This window comes from Bombyx mori, chromosome 17, assembly GCF_030269925.1.
Source record: "Bombyx mori chromosome 17, ASM3026992v2".
NCBI classification, from domain to species: Eukaryota; Metazoa; Arthropoda; class Insecta; order Lepidoptera; family Bombycidae; genus Bombyx; species Bombyx mori.
In genome coordinates this window covers 7,634,402-7,648,253 of record NC_085123.1, presented here as the reverse complement: position 1 = coordinate 7,648,253, position 13,852 = coordinate 7,634,402, and the positions used below count along the sequence as shown (strand labels likewise).

Sequence of the window (13,852 nt, the reverse complement as noted above, 5' to 3'; positions counted from 1 at the left end):
AGGCGGCGGCTTGGGCGTGTTATTTAATAAACACACGTGCAAGTATTTGTTTAGCTACTGCATAATTAAATATAATGATTTCATATTATACATATATAAATGTTAGGTAAAAATAAATTTATTGTATTTTTTTATTGCTTAGATGGGTGGACGAGCTCACAGCCCACCTGGTGTTAAGTGGTTACTGGAGCCCATCGACATCTACAACGTAAATGTACCACCCACCTTGAGATATAAGTTCTAAGATCTCAGTATAGTATCAGTATATCACAACGGCTGCCCTACCTTTCAGACCGAAACGCATTACTGCTTCAGGGCAGAAATAGGCAGGGCGGTGGTACCTACCCGCGCGGACTCACAAGAGGTCCTACCACCAGTAATTACGCAAATTATAATTTTTCCGGGTTTGATTTTTATTACACGATGTTATTCCTTCACCGTGGAAGTCAATCGTGAACATTTGTTGAGTACGTATTGCATTAGAAAAATTGGTACCTGCCTGAGATTCGAACATCGGTGCATCGTTCAACACGAGTGCACCGGATGTCTTATCCTTTAGGCCACGAAGACTTCTCAGGCCACATATATATATATATATTTATATAATAATATTTATGTATTTTCTTCATTTAAAGTACCTATCTTCATAGACCACTCTAAATATTGTTAGGTAATAATAGTACACCGTAACGTACCTGCTGTATCTTTTTCAGAAACTCTGTAGAAGACACGGTTGTATGGAGGAGATTCTTCTATCGAGTCTTTTATCGATAGGACCGCCTATTGTACAATTATACTTGCCTGTCGACTGTTTTTGAATGTTAATTTTGTTTTGGTCTGAAATTAAGTATATTCTTTCTGTCTCCGTCTCTCTCTCTCTCTCTCTCTCTCTAAAACAAACGGAACAACGTACGATGTTTGTTTTTACATTAATTTTAGAAGATTAAATAAATACAATGCAAAACAATTCCTCATGAAGATATTTTTTTTTGATTAGGGAATTGAACCAGATAGGTCTGGTGGAGTACTCGTGTATGCGTGGATGCGAGTACATTTCAGTGTTGTTGCCAGACCTCAAGGAATGCACAATGGCGGTCATGTGTGAACATTACTTGGAGTCTTGCTGTGGTATGTATTCGATCAATTAAAAACTATTTTTTGTCTATATGTGAATAATATAAAGACGATATATATATAAAGGGTAATATATAATAATATAATAATAAAATAATAGTTATATAATGCAATTGAGACTCGAAGCGCACGTTTGGGTACAAGTTGGGTAGTGACATTCACGTTGTGATGTCTATGGACATCGCTTTCGTATTTATCTAATAGTATAGGACATGAGCTCTTTCTTATATGTATTAGTTCTTTCTTTCTTCTTCTAGTTCTTTTTTTTTTATTGCTTATATGGATGGACGAGCTCACAGCCCACCTGGTGTTAAGTGGTTACTGGAGCCCATAGACATCTACAACGTAAATGCGCCACCCACCTTGAGAATAAGTTTTAAGGTCTCAAGTATAGTTACAACGACTGCCCTGCCTTTCAAACCGAAACGCATTACTGCTTCACGACAGAAATAGGCAGGGTGGTGGTACCTATCCGCGCGGACTCACAAGAGATCCTACCACCAGTAAATTTAATTTTTAATAATTAATTTTAAATTTATTATTATTTATATAATAATTAATTTTAAATTAATAATTAATTTTAAATTAATAATTAATTTTAAATTAATAATTAATTTTAAATTAATTATTTTTTTATATAATACCTACCTATCCGCGCGGACTCACAAGAGGTCCTACCACCAGTAAATTTAATTTTTAATAATTAATTTTAAATTTATTATTATTTATATAATAATTAATTTTAAATTAATAATTAATTTTAAATTAATAATTAATTTTAAATTAATTATTTTTTTATATAATACCTACCTATCCGCGCGGACTCACAAGAGGTCCTACCACCAGTAAATTTAATTTTTAATTTATTATTATTTATATAATAATTAATTTTAAATTAATTATTTTTTTATATAATACTAGCTGTACCCGTCCGCTTCGCTGGGCATTTAAAATTAACATTATTATTTCTCACCCTCACAAAGATTCTCATCATTAACGCCCCCGCAACAGTAACTGGTGTAGGGAGTCCAACACTCATATAAATATTAGCCTATCCATTAAGTACATGTATTATCTACATGGATACCAAGTTTCAAGCCAATCGGATGTATGGTTCAGTAGTTATAACGGAACATTCGTAAAAACCACTGTAGATTTATATATTTGTTTAGATATAACAATAATTCTCATCTTTAGAATTGAAGTGGCTTAACAAAAAAAAAAAGAAAATGAGTTTTATACTTTGAATGACTTATAAACATGTATTCTATTAATTTAAGAAATGAAAAAAATAATTTTTTTTTTATTCATAAGGACAAGGTAAACTTTCCGTCCCTTTTAAATAGTTTGTATACTTTAAGGCATGGCTTAGGCTTCAAGGCTTAAAGTATTCAAATCAAACTTGAAAAATTACAAATCGTCAATAACATTTTTGGCGTTACATTAAAAACAAGAACTATGGATTAAGCCACTTCAATTCTAAAGGTGCGAATTAACAAAGACTTTTTTCTTTTTTTTTATTGCCCTTGTAGGCATACGAGCATACGACCCACCTGATGGTGAGTGGTTAAGTGGTTACCGTCGCCCATGGACTTCAGCAATGCCAGGGGCAGAGCCAAGTCACTGCCTACGCTACCTACACTACTCATAACCACTCTAAAAAACCCTGTCTTCGTTTCTTGAAGATTATTTTTATATTCGAAACATAACAATAATGTTTTATGTACGAATTATCTTACGTTTTGAAGAAATATATAATTTCAGTTCGTGAAAGTCCTTATTTCGAATGGGAAAAACCAGGCGTCCTTCGATATCTGGTCGTGATGTTGGCTACCTGCGGTGTTTTGTGGTTGATCCTTATGACTATCGAGTATCGTTTGTTCCAAAAGGTTAGTATGTGTTCTAAGTCAATATGTTTATATTCGATTAATTATTTCTTTTACCGTCTTATAAAGTTCAGAATTCCGGACCGAAAGTGCTTGTGCTCCCGCGCATAGGTAATATACATAAATTAGTTATAGATAACAAACTCAAGCACTCAACAAAAATGTTTACGGGCGTTGGCCACTAGATGGTTTCACTTCGATTAGTTTTTCATTGCTCCTGTAGATGGTTTCAGTATCTGGATGGATGTCAGGGTCTGGATCATTTTCTGTGTTTAGTTATACAATAATGAAATGCCTTAACTTTAACGACATATAAATTTAGGGGCATCCGCTACAAGATGTCGATAGTTTCCATACAAAAAAAATATTTGTCTTAAAGTATCGCAGTTTCAGGGCCCTGCTCCCGCGACTAGTGACGAAACTGTTTCAGTGTGCTTAGTGCGAGTTTAACTTCTCGATCACGTAAAAATTAACTCCGCTTTGTATGGAGTTGGAACAGCTCAACTCCATACAAATATGAGTTAACTTTTAGGCGATCGTAAAGTTAAAAATAAATAATAGTTTAAAAAAACAAACAAAATACGCTTTTATAGAAATTCCAACTAAAAAATAGAAAATAAATTTTAATGAATTTGAATTAAAAATAGTGTAAGAAAAAAATGATTTTATTGTAAAAAAGCGTGGGGTGCATGATATAAGTAGTTATAAATATTTTATGAACGGATATGAGTAGAAGGGCTATTTTGATAATATCCTGAAAAGCACCTCACGCTTTTTTACAATAAAATCATTCTTACACTATTTTTAATTCAAATTTATTAAAATTTATTTTCAATTTTTTAGTTGGAATTTCTTTAAAAGCGAATTTTGTTAGTTTTTTTAAACTATTATTTGTTTTTTTATTTTTTAGTTCAATTTCAATTTTTCCAAATTTTTTTTAATCATTTTATTTTTATTTTAAATTGTCATCAGTCCTTAATAGGTATACCACATTTCGAGTTAATCCGACGTTTCGAAGGGGGTCAAAATGATGTTGAAAGATTCCGTTACAAACATACATACACACGTCTGAAGCTAATAAAAGCGTATTAAAAACGCACTAAGCACACAGATGAAATAATTTCAGGTCTTCATGTTCAGAAAAATACCGCCTCCGATACCGGAGAATACGCTCGATAAGGACGTGGCTGACGAGGCGGAGCATGTCCGGCAGATCAGCAAGCCAGATCTGGCGCGGCACGGACTCGTCGCGAAGAACCTCTCCAAATATTACGGATCGAATCTCGCAGTCGACCAAGTATCTTTCAGTGAGTTTATTATAAAAACAATATACGTATTTGAATAAAGTGTGATATGAAACGAGCGTTTCTGAAGATTCAAGTATCGTCGCCAAAAAAGGCGCATAAAAGCGAAGAATTTTCAAAGTTCCCACTTTAAAATTAATGCAGAATCCAGAAATCTTTATTTAGGTATTGACTAAAGTATGTGACATTAAAAGTCATAATGACATTTATTTTTGAACGCATTAAAAGAATTTCAACTCGTAGCTTGAAAACAATCTCTCAATGTTGTACTCGTTCTTATTATTATCTACTACTATGGTTCTATCAACTTCTACCGTCAAGGACTTTATTAATTCTATGATCACCGATTTCGCTTAGGCTTTTAGATTATCATAATTTAGGTTTTTTTTTTTGTTTTTTTTTTTTTTTTTTTTTTATATTTGCATATCTCGAAACAAATCTTCCAATGCGCTTGAAGGAGGCACAGTTCCCAAGATACTGGCTGCGTTACCTCGTTGGACAGCCAGACTCACTCTCTGTGCAAATTACCAGCCAGCCTTAGCATCACGTGTCCTTTAAGCGTTTGGAGATTTTTGATAAAATTTATAGTTATATTTAGGTATATTGATCTAAATAATTGTATTTTGCTCAAAAGCTGTTAGCGACTCTGAATGTTTCGGTCTGCTCGGAGTGAACGGTGCCGGGAAAACGACCACATTTAAAATGTTGATGGGCGACGAGAACATCTCCAGCGGCGAAGCGTTCGTCAGCGGGTACTCCGTCCAGCAGCGGCTGACTAAAGTGCACAAGAATATCGGTGAGATCATTGGCCGAGTTTCTATACCAGAACTCGTAAAATGCAATGTACAATCATTTAACTTGAGTCATGAGCTAAGTCATTTTTGTGTGGGATTTTTGTTGTGTGTACTTTTCAAACCGGAACGCATGTCGGTTCACGATATCATTTTCTTCGTCGTAAAAGTCGTCTGTGAACCCACTGAGTTTTTCGTCGGATCTTTGCGTAGGATTGCGATTCTGATTCGTAGATTCCGCGAAGCACTGCACTGTTAGCAATCTCCTGTCATGTTGAACCCCATGAGCTCACCTACCTTTTTTTTCGGGTCCGGGGCCGAACCTCCTACGAAGTACCCCCCCGCGCGCCGGGCGTGAGGGGGTATGTGGGACTGGTCCGCGACTACGAAACGCCGGCCCAAGGATATTTTTAGGGCCTTACCACACTAGGCGACTCCCCTGCACTCTTACACCCCACATTCGATCTGCCCCCGGGGTCAGAACCCAGTCAGAGTAGGGGGGTACCCCCCGGTCAACTCCCCGAGGACTCCAGACCGACAGGTCGTCGAGGCGATACTCCGCCGACCGAGAGCTCACCTACCTAACCTAGCGATTAGGCAGGGAAAACTTCCTTTATTTAAGGTTTTGAAAATTACGAAATAACAAATAAAACCTGACATAAAAACGGAGTCAATTTGCAATGATCAGTGTTGTCCCTCAATGCCGTTTGTTTTTCTACAGTGTATTCCCCGAGCCTTTCCTTTATTACGCGCACATGTTTAAATAAAACCGGCACGAGTCTACTACGTAATGTATGTGTGCTTGCTGTTTAGGCCAATACTAAACTTTTCTTTTTATGATTCTTTTTAAATATACACTAATAAGTATGGCAACACAGTTAGTGGCAGTTACAATAAAATTCTGGTTCGTACGTGCACGTGTTGTACATCAGAAAAATGAAAATCCTTCGCTCTTAACACACTCTAGAGTCCACGCTCTCTAAACGCTTGCGTCGTTTGCAGGCTACTGTCCTCAGTTCGACGCTTTGTTCGGGGAGCTGACTGGGCGCGAAACGCTGCGCCTGTTCTCATTGTTGCGCGGCCTTCGGAACTTCAGCGGCGCGCACGCGGACATCCTCGCGCACTCCCTCGGCTTCCTTAAGCATTTAGATAAAAGAGTAAGCGAAAGACGAAGTCGTAAATTGGAACTGCTAAAAAAAACGCGGGTGTCTAGAAATTTCGAGAAGATTCATTCCAAGAAATACATTGATTGCTATGTTTATTTACATAGGTTCAATGAAAATTTTATGTAAAAATTAAGCAAATGGAAATGATCAAAACAAATGAAATTTAAACATTTCGAATTCTCATGTTTGATTCTGGGTTCGAAAGTAAAAATAATAATAGTAATTTAAATTTAAGTTTTAACTGTATTTTCGCTAACAAAATGTGTTTATTAAAATTTTAATTTAATTTTGTAGGTAATTGCTTAAAAAAAGTCAATATTATTTCTTATTAAATTATGTTAATTTATAAATTATTTTAATTGAATTAAGTTCTATAGACATCGGTTCTGGTCCAGATCAGTCAGAATGCCAAGACAACTGCTCTATGGCAAACCAGAGGGTCGCAGAACTCGTGGCAGACCCAAACTCCGATGGTTAGATGGCGTAGAGCACGACCTCAAAGTTAAGGTGTCAGGAAGGGAAGGAGAAAGCCCTGAACAAAGCAGTCTGGAGAGACATACTGGGCCAGGCTAAGGCTTACCCTGTGCTGTAAGGCCTAAGATGATGATGATGACATCAATCTTGACGTGTGGGAATGTATTGAACTATTCAATAATTTCGTGTTTTTCAAGTTTATGTAATTACTTTTTTTTTATACAGGTGGATCAGTATTCTGGTGGAACAAAAAGGAAGTTAAACACAGCAATAGCTTTCCTAGGAACAACTCGTTTAATTTTCGTTGATGAACCGACAACGGGCGTAGATCCCGCTGCCAAACGACACGTAAGCGTTTATTATAGTTCAAATAAATTCTATAAGTATGTGGCGGTAGGCATTTCAGTCACACTGCATACGCTTTAATCTCGCTAAATATATTTTCAGGATAAATTTATACATAATATAATAAATATACCAGTTTCGAACACTCGTACACCCACAGACACAGCCCACTGAGTTTCTCGCCGGATCTTCTCAGTGGGTCGCGTTTCCGATCCGGTGGTAGATTCTGCGAAGCACGGCTCTTGTTAGGCCCAGTGCTAGTAACACTCCGGTTTGAGTCCCGTGAGCTCGCCCACACGTTAGGGCGAAGCTGATATAGCCTCAAGGCTATCGATTGTTTAGTTAGTTTTGTTTTAGTCGCTCTTAAAGGCTTTAAACAGTCCGGTCGTAAAACTGATAACAAAATCAAATTAAAACAAAGAACATCTTTTGTGCCGACTTCGACAAAGGACAAGAAGATTAGGATAATTATTATGTTCTTTATGATGAGACTATAACATTCTTTATTTAATATTTTTGAATGCTTTTAATTATATGTTTCATTTATTAGAGACGTGAGTACCTACATGTTATATTCGTATTTATTTCGCAATTTCAAATTAAATACAAAGATTGTACTGCACAAGTAATTTAATTTGTTTTTAACTAGGCGTTTGGCGTTTACCTTCTGCTGTCACGGGTTTAATTTATTAAAAATATAATTAAATCGTGTCATATTATTGGCTTAACTAGTAGACTGTTTTTCTTCTGCTCATAAAATATGTATGTATTTCAAAGAAAGCACTCCTCTATTATCTTATGTAGGGACCTACTAGCTGTAACCGTCCACTTCGCTGGGCATTTAAAATTAACAGTATTATTTTTCACACCCACAAAGATTCTCATCATTAATACCCCCGCAACCGGTGCAGGGAGTCCAACACTCATATAAATATTAGCCTATCCATTAAGTACATGTATTTTCTACATGGATACCAAGTTTCAAGTCAATCGGATGCATGGTTCAGTAATTATAACGGAACATCCGTAAAAACCACTGTAGATTTATATATTAGTATAGATATAGATATACTAGTTTTAATGTAATTGGTTAAGGTTTGGCGGGCGATGCGCGGCGTGCAGCGCACGGGGCGCGGGGTGGTGCTGACGTCACACAGCATGGAGGAGTGCGAGGCGTTGTGTTCGCGCCTCACGATAATGGTCAACGGCCGGTTCCAGTGTCTCGGCTCACCGCAGCATCTCAAAAACAAATTTTCTCAAGGTTTCCAAAATCGCATTCAATACTAAGAACAATGGAGATTCAATGTCTTCTGTTGTTTAAGACTACGTTATATATTGAATGAATTTTAGTTATATTGCGGATATTTGAATATTTTTCTAAAAAAAATTGTTCTGAACTACAAGGCACTATTTTAAATTCATTTTCTACTTGGCATGGTTGTCTCCCTGGATGTATGTTCCCTTGTCACTGGCTTTTCCAGTAAATTCTATTATTTCAGCGTTGACCGAACTTTTTGGAACTATAAGACAATAGATCATTAAATTAAACGACATGTATACTTTTTCAATTTCTAATTTTATGATATTTACACAAAATTTTAAGAGACTGTAAAATTGATCATTTAAACAATCATCGTTTTTTCTAGGATTCACTTTGATCATCAAACTGAAGTCAAATGAGGAGACAAATCCGTCATCCAGCAGAAACCAAGAAGAAGCTATTAAAAGTTACGTCACCGCCAATTTCGTCAACCCTAAGATGATGTAAGTGTGTACTTATGTTGGGAAAGTAGAATTATTATATTTTTTATTGGTCTCGATCGGTGAGCGAATACGCGGTTTGTCTGATCTTAAGTGGTTATCGAAGCCTATGTTTATATATATATATATATATTTTTATTTATTGAGGTGAGTGGACGAGCTCACAGCTCACCTGGTGTTAAGTGGTTATTGGAGCCCATAGACATCTCTAACGTAAATGCGCCACCCACCTTGAGATATAAGTTCTAAGGTCTCAGTATAGTTACAACGGCTGCCCCACCCTTCAAGTCGAAACGCATTACTGCCTCACGGCAGAAATAGGCAGGGCGGTGGTACCTACCCGTGCGGACTCACAAGAGGTCCTACCACCAGTAATAATAATTGCAAAGTTGTTGCTTATCGCCATATGCTAATAGTTTTATTTACAATTGTTTTACAGGGAGGAGCATCAGGGTCTGATAACATACTATTTGCCGGATCAGACTGTGCCGTGGTCGAAGATGTTCGGTATAATGGAACGAGCGAAACAATCCCTCGACGTTGAAGATTACAGCATCTCTCAGACGACCCTAGAGCAGATATTCTTGCAGTTTACGAAATATCAAAGGGAAGGCTTGTGAATGAGATTGTAATATTTATTCTTAAGTGATAGTAAATAACAATAGTGGAATTGCTTTATTGGTCTGCCATTAGTACCAGTTTAGATTTAAAATTTGTCACTCTAATAATTAAATTTGTCAAATTAAATTTAAATAAATCTCCCCAATGAGAAGTATGTTAATTTTTTTTCTATTCAAACGAAATGAACATGACGGAAATTAATTTAATATTAAAACAATAAAAGTTTTAGAACAAAGTCTTAATTTTTATTTTTGTAAAATTTACATGAATATATTAATTTAAGTAAATAAAATAATTCATTTATCTTACGAACTAGAATACGAATAATGTCTACGTTGGAAAATAGGCACAATTGTGATTCAAACTTTATTGAGTATTGTTTTATAAGGAGATTATTAAAGCAGCTTTTAAACAAAATCAACTGATTAAGTGGAACTACAAAAAATAACGGACTGCTTAGTTACCTCACGTATATAACGATACGTGAGGTAACTCATTTACAAAGATAAACACTAGCGTAAATATATTATTTAACATAAATTTTTTGACATTACAAGCAAACATAGCCTCAAAGAACTAGAAAGGGCATTCACAAAGCAATAAAGTACGCGTTACTAAAAACTATAAATAAAATCACATTCGCGTAATCACAGCAGACTCCCGTAAAACGCGGGATACAATTGATTTGCTTGCGTCACAAGAGTAGGAACTGAGGAAGTTCAGTAGGAAGAGGATAGGAGGCGGCACTGCTATTTTATGAGTGTTCCTTCGCACACCACTGGAGTCTGCTGTATTTAAATAAGTTTAAATTAAACCATTTAATGGTGAAAAGCTATGCAATTTTTTGTTAAAATAGAACATTGTGCACCAAGGGAGAAAAGTAGGACATTTCCTTCCGCGTGTAAAATTGGTAAACACGCGGGATGAGATGTCCTACTTTTTTTTTTTTTCTTTCTTTTTTTTTCTGGATCCAGGGGCGAAGCCCGGCTGGGGTTGGGGGGGGGGGGACCCCACATACTCATAAAAAAACAATTTAACTGTCTTTTAATTTCTAAATAAACTATTACTAATTGAATAAGAACTTTCTGATGAACTCATCTTTGTTTAATACTTCACTATTAAATTTTATTGCCTTTTGTTTATTTCACTTTTACACTAAACACAATATTGCAAATTACTCGAGCACAACAATGGCGGAGAATTTTAAGTGCGTGAGAGCAGACGTAGACACTAACGCGCATGCGCACTAGTCAGTACCCAGGGAGGAAAAGTTACACTTTCTTCCCTGTACAGCGGGAGGAAAACCGAACTTTCGGCGTAGGTAGGAGAAAAAATAACTAGGTCAACGAAATATCTTATCAAATAATATAATATGATAATAAGACTAAATTTAAGTTACGTTATTAAATGTCGAACCGCCTCATAATGTAAGATCAAGTCAATAATTAATCAAGTTACACCCATTTATTGGTACCCCTTTTGAGTCTCACAGTTTAGTACGAACAGTACTCGTATCAAAATATTGAAGCCAAACACAATTTCGATGAATTGATAATTCACTCATAGACGAATGTTAATTTTTGTTTTTTCCGTTTCCCGTGAGTCGTATAGGTGATTTAAAAACACTTAGGTAATCATAAAGCGTAATAAATAGTAATAAAATTTAAATTACTTTTAAAAAGGTCATTAGAACTTCACAGCCATTTGCTGGCCACATACAAAGCGGTTAATAATCAGAGTGTCGTAAGTCACTACGTTTAGATCTAAACATGATGCGTTTCAATGTCTGGAAACTTTCAGTCGCATATTTTTCAAATAATAGTATCAGGATTCGTACTTGCTAATATCCTGTAGTTTTTATTACCAAACGAGGAACGTTTGAAAATTATTTATCGTATTTTTATTTACGGTTATATTCAAACTGAACTTGTATTTATTATCTACATTTTAACTATTTTGATTTGAGCGATCAATCTACATATATTCGGATCATTATCGATGACGCTTGTCACTTTCTTTAACCTTAAGTACATTTACAAAAACATATTCGAATCATACTAACAGCGTAAAATATGATTATTTTATATCAACTATTTTTTTGTTAATGGTTATCTCTTAAAGACTGAACGACTACCCCGGGTTCACCTTACAAAAATTCAATATTAAGTACAGAGTTTATATAATAAGTATCGATTTATTAGGAACGGACGAATATTAATAAACATGACAAAACTTTTATGAGTGTACAAAAATGTCAAGTGCATTTTTAATCGCGGACGTTCAAGTATTACATAGGGCTAACTATACATCATTTTAAGTAAACAACACTTACTCTACCAGCGAAAAAAGAAAATCATGACTAATACTCTCCCCGATTGATCAAATGTATTATTTGTTTCGGTCTATACATATATATAGTGCTATAAAAATGGGCATTATATTTATTTGATTTCAAGTCGTAGTCCAACCAGAGTTCTATGTCGAATTCTACTTTGGTTAATGTAAATTGATTATACTAAGTAATGTATAATTATAGTATTTATATGTCAGTCTACTGAATTGATTTATTCCTAATAGTAAATAGAAGAAAAGAAATATGCAACAATAATTTATTTATATATTTAAAAATAAATAACGTTTTGAAAAAACAATCCCCTATTTTATGAATGTCACTATTTTATAGGTAATATTTATAATTTACCCTTCGGTTCTTTTGCCAGCAAAGATAAGAAAGTAAGTCATACCTTTTTTTTTTTCATACTTAATCGTTGGTAATCTAAAGGCTTCGTCAAACAGAACGCGTACTTAGCGCTGCGTTTTATTTAACATCGCGCTTTTTTCATGTCACATACATTGACTAGATGAGTCCAACGCTTCTTGACGCAACGCATTCGCCAAATCATAGTGCCTTTCGATAGCAGTGTGTAAATTTAAAAGTATTAAGATGTCGAGTGATTCAGATGTGGCATTGTATAAGCATGAGTATTTTCTAACTAATTCTATCAATTTTTTGGGCATTATCCAGTATTTTAATACACATTCAATCGGACGCTAAAATGAAATTTGTAAAAAATTACAACGCCTGACATCAAAGCGTCCTAAAGCCGCGCGACAGAGCGTTGCGTACCGCTAGCGCTGGGGCTCTGTTTGACAGTACGTTACTACAGTAGTACAACACATCTCGGCGTCATAGCGCGCCGTCAGTTTAGCGCTATAACGCGCGCTAAGTACGCGTTCTGTTTGACGAAGCCTTAAGGGCTATCCAACTTCGCGCGAACCGACGTCATACCGTCGTCTAAGCCTGCTTAGGTAATACTTGCACGCCCCTAGCTTAAGCTTAATGAATTACCAAGTAACATAAATGCAATAGTAAATTCAATTATTTTATTAACATTCCCTATGAGATTGTAAGATAAGCGTGTTTAAGTATTCTCTTAGTCGAAGTATCATAAATAGTATAAAATCACATCGAAAAAGAGGTATACATAGTTACAATGGATACAGGTACAGTGGATGTTATTAATAAAAGTACATAATTATTAATGTTTCTGGAACAAATCGAAGTCATTGTCAATAATCTCCTTCTTCGTCTTTCTTTCTGAGCTGGGCAAATGAACTCACGACCCTTCCGTATGTAAATTGGTCATCTGAGCTCATCTATATTATATTATAAATATGTAGCCCCTCACCTTATGAGGCTGAATTGGAATGCTTCGCTGTACATTCTAGATGTGGCCAAATTTATCTACACTAAAATGTCGAATATTTTTCTTTCGTGTAATAAAAATATCGAAGCAAGGATTTAAGACTTATAATAAAACATTTTACGATTCGAAGCAACTACAGCACAACGTTTTTAACGTTCAGAAGTGCAGTCAATATTTATGTACTTTTGTAAATGATCCACAAACTTTAAGTCAATAGCTTATATCTAGAATTGTTAAAACAGTGCCTAGGTCGGAGACTTGATTGAATTGCACAAGGTACACCACATACACAAGTAATATGGACTTAATAAATAAAGGTATAAATTTGGTTTTATATAAAATATTCAAAAAAATACTGGTAACTATCAAAATGTTATTTTAGTATATTATTAATTTATAGGACGTTGGAGCTTTGTAAATGCGAGGAAAACTTGCTCGAGTGTTGTCTGCGCGACCGAGTAGTCATCAAGCGGCAGCGAGTCCCGCGCTAGTTCGAGCGCACTGAACACGCGCCACCACGGCAGCCCCGCCGACGACACGTGGTACGTGCTCATGCCCAGGTACGTCTCGCTGGGAACACAACGTTACCACTATTGTACCCCCTCACTCCCACGTGAGTAACTTTTGCGTATTATACGCCTATAACAGCTTAAACTAAACATT

At 35.6% G+C, this 13,852-nt stretch overlaps 2 protein-coding genes across 4 annotated transcripts in view; one reads left to right on the top strand and one right to left on the bottom strand.

The window, feature by feature from the left end:
• LOC101740368 (phospholipid-transporting ATPase ABCA1) overlaps positions 1 to 9,717 on the top strand; it is a 34,259-nt gene extending 24,542 nt beyond the window's left edge. For all 3 annotated transcript variants that reach the window (XM_012691461.4, XM_012691460.4, XM_038016883.2), the window contains exons 24-32: positions 998 to 1,128; positions 2,899 to 3,023; positions 4,147 to 4,327; positions 4,959 to 5,120; positions 6,118 to 6,272; positions 6,981 to 7,103; positions 8,196 to 8,361; positions 8,747 to 8,864; positions 9,301 to 9,717. In XM_012691461.4, coding sequence (XP_012546915.1) covers positions 998 to 1,128; positions 2,899 to 3,023; positions 4,147 to 4,327; positions 4,959 to 5,120; positions 6,118 to 6,272; positions 6,981 to 7,103; positions 8,196 to 8,361; positions 8,747 to 8,864; positions 9,301 to 9,481 — 1,342 coding nt within the window. In that variant the 3' untranslated portion in view covers positions 9,482 to 9,717. The remainder of the gene's footprint in view (positions 1 to 997; positions 1,129 to 2,898; positions 3,024 to 4,146; positions 4,328 to 4,958; positions 5,121 to 6,117; positions 6,273 to 6,980; positions 7,104 to 8,195; positions 8,362 to 8,746; positions 8,865 to 9,300) is intronic.
• Positions 9,706 to 13,852, bottom strand: part of LOC101740098 (phospholipid-transporting ATPase ABCA3) — a 45,654-nt gene continuing 41,507 nt past the window's right edge. Inside the window, exon 29 of the mRNA XM_038016882.2 lies at positions 9,706 to 13,759. Within this exon, the coding sequence (XP_037872810.1) occupies positions 13,579 to 13,759 (181 nt within the window). The 3' untranslated portion in view covers positions 9,706 to 13,578. The remainder of the gene's footprint in view (positions 13,760 to 13,852) is intronic.